The sequence below is a fragment of the Monopterus albus genome, unplaced genomic scaffold (assembly GCF_001952655.1).
Source record: "Monopterus albus unplaced genomic scaffold, M_albus_1.0 scaffold298.1, whole genome shotgun sequence".
NCBI lineage: Eukaryota > Metazoa > Chordata > Actinopteri > Synbranchiformes > Synbranchidae > Monopterus > Monopterus albus.
In genome coordinates this window covers 23,458-32,617 of record NW_018128178.1, presented here as the reverse complement: position 1 = coordinate 32,617, position 9,160 = coordinate 23,458, and the positions used below count along the sequence as shown (strand labels likewise).

Genomic DNA, 9,160 nt, shown 5'->3' with positions numbered 1-9,160 from the left:
AAGTGAGATAAGGTGGTGCATACGGTGGGGGTTTAAGAATATTTTGCCTGATGGTCCCAACTTTATCAGTAAAATATCTCTGAAATTCATTACAGCGCAGAACTGATCCCTCAATGGGCACAGTGCCAGCAGGATTGATAACGGAATCAACGGTTTTAAAAAGGACTCTTGGATGCTGGCTATTATTCAAAATAACGTTCGATAAATATTGAATTTTAGCGTCTTTTATAATCTCCTGGTATGAGGGGAGGCTGTCTCTTAAGCAGTCTAGGGAGATGTGCAGGCCATCCTTCTTCTATTTACGTTCCACCTGCATGCAGCGTCTCCGCAGGGCACGGGTGGTATCGTTCATCTAAGGGTCCGGGGTGTTTCTTGCCCTCCTCCTCCTAAAAGGAGCGACAGAGTCCATAATCCGGGCACAGGTAGAGTTCAGGGAAGAAAGGAAGGCATCCGAACATGCAGGAGGGTTTTGGGCTTCTGACAGATAAAACTCGGAGGCTAAAAAGGCATCCATGAAACCCAAGATAGCTGAGGAAGTAATACCGTATTTTCCGGACTATAAGTCGCTCCTGAGTATACGTCGCACCAGCCAAAAAATGCATAATGAAGAAGAAAAAAAACATATATAAGTCGCACTGGACTATAAGTCGCACTTTTTGGGGGAAATATATTTCATAAAATCAGAGACCAAGAACATACATTTCATCTTGAAAGGCAAGTTATCTTAATAACAATAAAATGGAGAACAACAGGCTGAATATGCGTCTGTTAACACACAAGCCGAGAGTGCCCTCACGCGGCTCTCAGTGTGAAAATAACGAACATGTGAAATTTCAATCTACGGAAATATTTAAAAAAAAACATACATAAGTCGCTCCGGAGTATACGTCGCAGGACCAGCCAAACCATGAAAAAAAGTGCGACTTATAGTCCGGAAAATACGGTAATCCTACGGCGCTGACAGGGGGCCGTAGGTCTGATTACATTTGTTGGTGCCTGGACTTCAAAGTGATCAGAGATGGCCAAGTCTGATACATCTTTGATACATAGGGATAGGCCTCGAGAGATAACGAGGTCTAACGTGGCCCCACGTTGATGAGTGGGGCATAGTACTGACTGAGTGAGATCAAAAGAATCCAGCAGTGCATTAAACTCAATCGCTAGCTGGTCAGAGGGCCAGTTGACATGAATACTAAAATCTCCACAAATGAGGAAGCAGTCGAACTGAGGAATAAGAGCTGCCAAAAGTTCCCCAAATTAATTTATAAAATCCCTCAATTTAGGCGGACAATATATAACTGCAACTAGAATTGGACAGTGCCGTGTTAAAACAAAGGTTTGGAGCTCAAAGCTGGAATGGGCCTTGGGGGGAGAAGGCGACATTTTAGAGCTGGCTTAAAGATAGAGGCCAAACCACCCCCTCTGCCAGCAAGATGCAGGGTATTAAAAAACAAATAGTCAGCCGGCAGGAGCTCAGAGAAAAGACTGTTATCCCCTTGTTTCAGTGATAAAGAACACAACGAGGTCATGAGTGAAAATAAAATCATTAAGAATAAAAGTCTTGCTATTAAGTGATCTTGCGTTAAAAAGAGCGAAGTGAAGTGGGCTTAGCTTATCCTGTGTGGAGTCGGCCCGAGTCACTGGGCGGATGTTGGCCTGAGAACAACGGCGATCCGGTCGCCTCACCAATCAGCTATATAAAAAGAGCGAAGTGAAGCGGGCTTAGCTTATCCTGCGTGGAGTCGGCCCGAGTCACTGGGCGGAGGTTGGCCTGAGAACAACGCCGATCCGGTCGCCTCACCAATCAGCAATAGGGGCGAAGGGAATCGACATCTGGGTCAACCGGTCAAAGGGAGCAGTAGCTATGGACCACAGTCCAGCCAGGGTTGTAGTCACCATGCTCCAAGATATGGTCAGTCCATATCGGTGTCTTTAAAAAGGACTTCAATCTAACACGGAGGCCAGCTCTTCTGCCGCGTCGCCTTCAACAAGGTCTGCCCGGGAGGGGGCCATCCAGACGTCGAAGAAACGAAGGTATGGACGCTAGTGGTGGTGGTGGTCGCTCGGATTGATAGCTTCAGTAAACGTTTGAGCGACTAAACATAGAATTACGTATTGATAGGAGGGACAAGCGATCATATATCAAGGTAGGGGAGACAGAGGCCACCCCAAGTATACCAAAATAGCAAACACATAAGATGAGCAGGCGGCAGGCCAAACACAGTGGTGCCATCTTGACTCACATTCTGTTACTCTTTCGCAAATAAGTCTACTGGGATGGACTGCATTTCTGTAGAACATCTTAAATATGCTAGTTTGAGGTTGGCACCTCTTTTAGCTATATGCTTTACTTCTTTTGTTATGCATGGGTTTATGCCCGACTTTTTGATGTCAGTGCTTTTAGTCCCAGTGGTGAAGGATAAAGCAGGAAAGGTGGGCAGCTCAGATAATTATAGACCCATTGCACTTGCTAATATACTTTCTAAAGTTGTTGAAGAAATTCTCTTGAGTAGGTTTCATAATCTTATTGGCTCTACTGATAATCAATTTAGGTTTAAAGCCAATCATGGCACTGATATGTGTATTTTTGCTTTGAAAGAACTAGTTAGTAAATATAAAAGTAAAAATTCTACTGTATGTGTGTTTTTTAGATGCGTCTAAAGCTTTTGATTGAGTGAAAATGTTATTATGATATGCCGCACAAAAGAGGACAGGACCCTTGCATTCCCTTTTTTTAAGTTATCTGGTAACATTTTAACTGTCTGTAATGAAGTTAAGTACTTGGGTCATGTTATAAATTGCTTGTCTGATGATGTTTTAGCTCACATATCACTCATGCTCTACCTGTGTAACCGCAACACTGGTGGGTTTAAGTAGACCCTATTAAGTAATATTCTGAATGCAGAACTTTTACTTTGAGCATTTTTATATTGTGGTACTGCTACTTTTACTTCAGTAAACAATCTGAGTACTTCTTCCACCACTGTTTGTTGCTGGCATGTGCTGTAAAGAGAGTGGAAAGAACAAATTAAAGCAATCAGCCATGTTGTTGTTAACATTACATCTGCAGCAGCACAACAGCACAGAACAGCATCTCTGCTGCAGAATTACTACAAGAGAAAGCCAGCGTGATCCAAAACAGGCACATGTTTGTTGAAACTAGGCCTTTTCTTGGCCCCACTGAAGCACTGCAGTGCATGTTGCTGAGCTGCTCTACTTAAGTTCAGTACTCTGCTATGCTACAGTCCATCTGTTAGCGGAGGGGTATGAAGTATTAACACATCCTCCACACTTGTCTTTCAAAGCTCATTATTAAGTCCTTAACATGCCTTCCTTTTCTGAAGATGAACTAACATTACCACACAACTCTTGTATCTGCATGTTGTATGCTGTTCATGTGCTGCACTGGCTTCGCGGTTGAGTTTCACTTCAACGTTATTACAAAAATCAATTTTTAGCATTTGTAAACCAATTGAGAAATGTAAAAGATAAGAATCATGATTCTTATGTGAATCGATGTTTTTCTTGCACCCCTAGTAGACAGAGACAGGAAAAATGTTTGTTCAAGCAGACAAAGAAAAACACTGAATATTAAAAAAAATTGATGATAAAATACCAACAGTAGTACCAAATGTAGCATCAGTACTTCAGTTCTGACCAATCAGGAATTGGTATCAATTTAAGACAGGTCCTCTGTACCCATGCCTACATATACCTGTGAGCTTGGGTCTTTGCTTCTCTGGGCTGATAGAAAGGCCACAGCCATAAAGTACTCCGGCCATTCTAGATAGTCTTCTCTCTTCCTGGTTGTACTGCTACAGAGAGACAGCAAAAAGACAGAGACAGGGTATAATACTTTGTGATTTAAGAGCAAATGAATCTTTTAAGTAGGGCTTAATTTTTTTTAAAAAGAAATATTGCGATTGCAATTTAACATGCATTTTTTCCCCTTGTGTATTGTTCACTGAAAACAAGATTTAGTGTAAATGACAGCAGGACGATGAACCCAACATCCTCACATGCAACTAGTGGTTACAGCTGTTAAATTTACTTTGCATTAAACTACATTTCTATTTTTCAGTTTCCTCTCTATAACTAGCTATTTAGCTATAAGCTAGAGAGACTGAGATTAGAATTCTAATTGGTCGTTACAGCAATAAATACAGAACAGGCATATTTTCTTTTCTTCTGTCATTCATAAAACTTTGCAGATCTGAGCTCATCACAGTCTGAGTATTCTGATGAAGCCAGAGCATAAAACGAGGCTATACAACTAGAAATGGGACAAGTCTAATCCTATATCAATATTGGGTCTGATATTAACATCATTTATTCATCAGATATGGGAACCACTGATCTGTTGAAGATGGGGGCCAGCTGATCAGCACAAGCTTTCAGAAAAGAAGAAGAATCAATCATCAATCATCATCATCATTTTATTTGGCCAAGTATGTTACACACACAATGAATTTGTTTCCGGCGCAGAACCGAGGCAGCCATTTGCGGCACCAACTCACACCGATGGCTCTAACCACTGGGGTTTTTTGTTTTTTTAGAGGAGAGGGTCAAACCACCTGGGCCTGGTGCCTTTTTGAAATTGTGATCTTCAGGGTGGAAGCACACACACATGTCCCCAAAAAAGCTTATGTATGATGTCACACTGTCAGTGAGTTCATCCAGGTCTGTAGACACAACCTTAAATACACTCCAGTTTGTGCAATCAAAGCAGGCCTGTAGCTCTGACTTTGCCTGCTTGGTCCAACTCTTGACTGTCTTGATCACAGGCTTAACAGCTTCAAGTATCTGTGTTATAGATTGGAATGAGATGGACCATGAAGTGATCAGGGAGTCTCAAGGCTGGGTCCCTCTCTGTCGTATCTTAACTAGGGCCCCCACTCTTCCCACGACTGTGTTTTCCAGTCCCAGAGAGAGCTGTTACACCTCTGACCAAAATGTCCACACAGATTTTTGCATTAGCAAAAATTGGAGTAAAGGTGCTCAGAGTGAGTTGTCTGGTATTTAGTAGCTCTTCTCTGGTGATGGTAATATAGGATGGATTGTAGAAGACCGAGAGAATGAGGAAAAACAAACACGAGAGTGCACTACAAAGGCAGACATACGCAGTGCCATGATGAAACTGTTGTTGTTGATGAAGGTTATGGCAGTTACCCCATGTCCCAGCCGAACTGCTCTGCCCACCTGATGTATATACTCATCCATGGAATGAGGAAAAACAAACACGAGAGTGCACTACAAAGGCAGACATATGCGGTGCCATGATGAAACTGTTGTTGTTGATGAAGGTTATGGCAGTTACCCCATGTCCCAGCCGAACTGCTCTGCCCACCTGATGTACTCATCCATTCATGGTGTTTAGCATGTGAAGGGTAACCACCAATCTAACATTGTCTAGGTCCAGTCCTCTGTGTAACACTCCTGTACTGATCACCACTTCGAAGTCTCCATCCAGAAGACTCCTGAGTGTGCAATTGCATTCTCACTGGCTCTTGTCTGAGTAGATTGCCATTGTTTTATGCTTCAGGTCTATTTTCTCTGGTGCGGTGAGTGCAGTGTAATCTCCACAGTCTATGATTTAAATCACCCAAGTCTGCAGTTATTTTCTGAGGACTTTTTTTTTTTTTTTTTTTTTTTTTTTTTTACACTGGTGTCTGTTATGATTATGTGCATAAGGCTTACATGCAAACTACTGTTGTCCAGCCTGGTGCAGACCAATTGTCCCATCTGTTGTCCTTGCAGCACATCAGGAGCTGACAAAAACTATATTGCTAATGCCGAAGCAGTTACAATAGCTAATGTTAGCAACAGCACCACAGCAGAACCAGTCACTGCACAAGAAGGCAGCAGCAGGGTCTTTTACAGGCAGCTGCATCTGCTTGTGTTGGAGCTACTGGGCTCAGGGAAAATGGGGATGAGGAGCACCTTCAAGTCTTCAGATGTAAACAACGAAGGCATCTCATCATGCTGCAAGTTAGTTACATGTTAAGAATTTTCTTTGGTTCTGATGAGGCAAATGTTGAGAATGACAATGCAGATCACAATCAGGATCACACTGATGTTGTTAATACAAATCTAACTGAATGAATCAAACAATTTTAGAAAATAATCCAAATGTAGCATCCAAAAAACTGTATTTAGACAAAAATTAAACACTTGCATGACTATGGTTACATGCTTGTGTGTGTGTGTGTGTAAGTGTCCCAGGCAGCACCCCCTGAACAAAACAAAAAACGTTCCCACACCTAAGTGTCATGTCATGTCATGTGACCTGTAACACACTGGGAGTAATGCGCATTCAGTCCACCTCACATTACGTCAATTCTAGGCATACAGGATGACAGTATATCCTGATGTGGCAACGTATGTCAACCCGCGATGATAGGTTTACTGCTAGTTAGTGGGTTCGCATTGAAACTAATGAGCACAGGTGTTTTGACATGAGTTACATGTCGCCAGTGTGCACTGCTCGAGTCATCTGAAAGACCTAAAGTAAGCATCATTGTTTCTGGACAGTGGAACTACCGGTTGTAGGCATACAGTAAATATCATATATGAGCAGTGAAACAGGGACTACATTTACTGATGACAAATACAACAGAAAACATGAAATGACTCAAGGGCTTAGTTGCCACTTACCAAAACTACTAGGTATTGGTAATTGGCAATCAATTATTTAGATTAGATTAGATTCACCTTTATTGTCATTACCCATGTACAAGTACAAGGCAACAAAATACAGTTTAGCGTCTAACCAGAAGTACAATAACAGCAGTGCAGAATGTGCAGTATCTACAGTATGTACAGTCAAAACTAATTTACCGATAGGTATCTACAATTGATGTTTACAGTAAGATATGTAGGGTAATGTACAATATACAACAGACTATAGATTTAAATTACAGTAGTGGATAAGGTACATTGAGCTTATAGAACACTAGAGCAATGGGATGAAATGGAATGAAACAGTGCAGAATAAGAAGATAAGTTATATGAGTGAAAAGTTCAATGGATGTAAATAGTGCAAAGATAAAAATAAATATACAGTATCTGCATATGAACAGTGTGCAAACGAATAACAAAGCAGTATCCTGTGAGTAGAGCATGTGCAAATTAACAGATCACTTCAGTGTTACAAGTAACAGAAGTGTATTGCATTAGTTCTGGGAGGAGAGATGAGAAGGGGTGAGGTGTGTGTAGTGGTATAGAGGAAGGCAGTGGGGGTCAACGGGGGACAGAGTTCAGTAAGGAGACAGCTGTGGGGAAGAAGCTGTTCCTGAGTCTACTGGTTTTGGTCCGGAGGCTCCTGAAGCACCTCCCAGAAGGTAGGACGTCAAATTGTTTTGGGGGCAGGCTGAGAGGAGTCCTTGAGAATGCTGTGAGCACGTCAGAGACAGCGTTCCCTTTGGACACCCTCAATGGCTGAAAGTGGAGTCCCTGTGATGCATTGGGCAGTTCTCACCACCTGCTGCAGCGCCTTGCGGTCGGAGACAGAGCAGTTTCCATACCAGACTGTGATACACTGGTCAGGATGCTCTCGATGGCAAAGCAGTAGAAGTTCATCAGGATGGTTGAAGACAGGTGGTTCTTCTTCAGTGTCCTCAGGAAGAAGAGGTGCTGGTGAGCCTTCTTAACTAGGCTGCGGGTGTTGATGGTCCAGGACAGATCCTCTGAAATGTGGGTCCCCAGGAATTTGAAGCTGGAGACGTGTTCAGCAACCATTCTGTTAATATGGATAGGGTCGTGTGTGACTCCTTTCTCCCTCAGTGAGCTCCTTGGTCTTGTTAGTGTTAAGGAGCAGGGTACTGTCAGCGCACCATACAGCCAGGTGCTGTACCTCCTTTAACCATCTATTTATTTGTTCTATACAAAGTCAAAAATGTTGAAAGTAATATGTAATTTCTTATTTTGTCTTGCATATAGGCAAAAAACAAACAAAATCTGATGATAACCATTCAATTGTTGTTTCTCCATTTTTATTTAACTACTTGATGAACAAAATTGTCAGACGGTTCTCAACTAATTAATCACTTAACTGATATTTCAGTCCTGTAAAATTTGTTGTTATATAAAAGAATTCTCTAACAAAAGTAAAGGTGGAATGTAACTAATTATTAATTTACTCAAAGACTGTTATTAACAATTTCAAAGCACTGGTATGTTACTTATTTCTATTCTCTGCTAAATTATTTAAACCCACATTTCAGAGGAAAACACTGTATTCTTTAATACTGAACATACTAAACATTAATTAGGTCTATACAAATGATGAGCTGTTATGGATTAAATTACCAGCAGTGTATTAAGTAGTTATTTTGGATCAACAACATTACGATACAGCTTATGATAAATCTTTAACAATGTTTTTTTCAATGTGTACTTTTACTATTAATGCTTTAGCATTCATTTTCCTTGTAATGCTTCTGTAGTCTAATATTAATTTTAACAAAGTATTTTACACAGTGCCATGCTACTTTTACTCCAGGAGTAAAATTCTTCATCCCCGCTGCCAAAGTGTACACTGTCAGTCAGAACATAAACCCTAATGCTTCGTTCATACAGTTTCACGAGATAGTTGTGCAACAGTGTTCTGCGCAAAAGAGGATACTTATTTTTATGTCTTAAACTCAAACAGTGACGGAATTTTTAAAAAAGCTACACATTTACTTAGCCTGGTTAAATATGAGAAACTGCAACGCAAAAGTAACACTGCGCACATGTGGACAGACAGTAAGGTTACGCCACCAGCTTCCATTAGTCGGTGTTTGTGTTTCTCGTGTGGAATGTTCACAAAACAAAAAAAAAAGCGGCTTACCCGTTTAGATGACCAAACATCTGCTGCTGCTGAGTTTGCTCCATAACTTTCCAAATAACTTTTCTACTGTTCTCTGGACTGACAACGCTTGTTGTACACAATAGGCCTATTTCTCTTCTTCTTTTACTTTTTTTTTCTCTTCCTCTTCTTCTTCTTCTTCCTCTCGTTTATGCAAACAACGAAATGGTGCATTACTACAGAGCCCCCTAGGAACCCCCCTGAAAAAAAAAAATTGGTGATGTTTTAGGTAAAAAAAAATACGGTGATGTTTAAGGTAGAAAAAAAATATTGCGGTAGAAAAATAATTTCTTTTTAATGGTGGAAAAAAAA

The 9,160-nt window shown here is 41.1% G+C and overlaps 1 protein-coding gene across 1 annotated transcript in view; it reads right to left on the bottom strand.

The window, feature by feature from the left end:
- The window catches only part of dctd (dCMP deaminase), a 26,534-nt gene extending 17,537 nt beyond the window's left edge, over positions 1 to 8,997 (bottom strand). Inside the window, exons 1-2 of the mRNA XM_020623403.1 lie at positions 8,831 to 8,997; positions 3,716 to 3,815 (exon numbers count right to left, since the gene is read on the bottom strand). Coding sequence (XP_020479059.1) covers positions 3,716 to 3,815; positions 8,831 to 8,874 — 144 coding nt within the window. The 5' untranslated portion in view covers positions 8,875 to 8,997. The remainder of the gene's footprint in view (positions 1 to 3,715; positions 3,816 to 8,830) is intronic.
- Between the last annotated feature and the right edge of the window lie 163 nt (positions 8,998 to 9,160).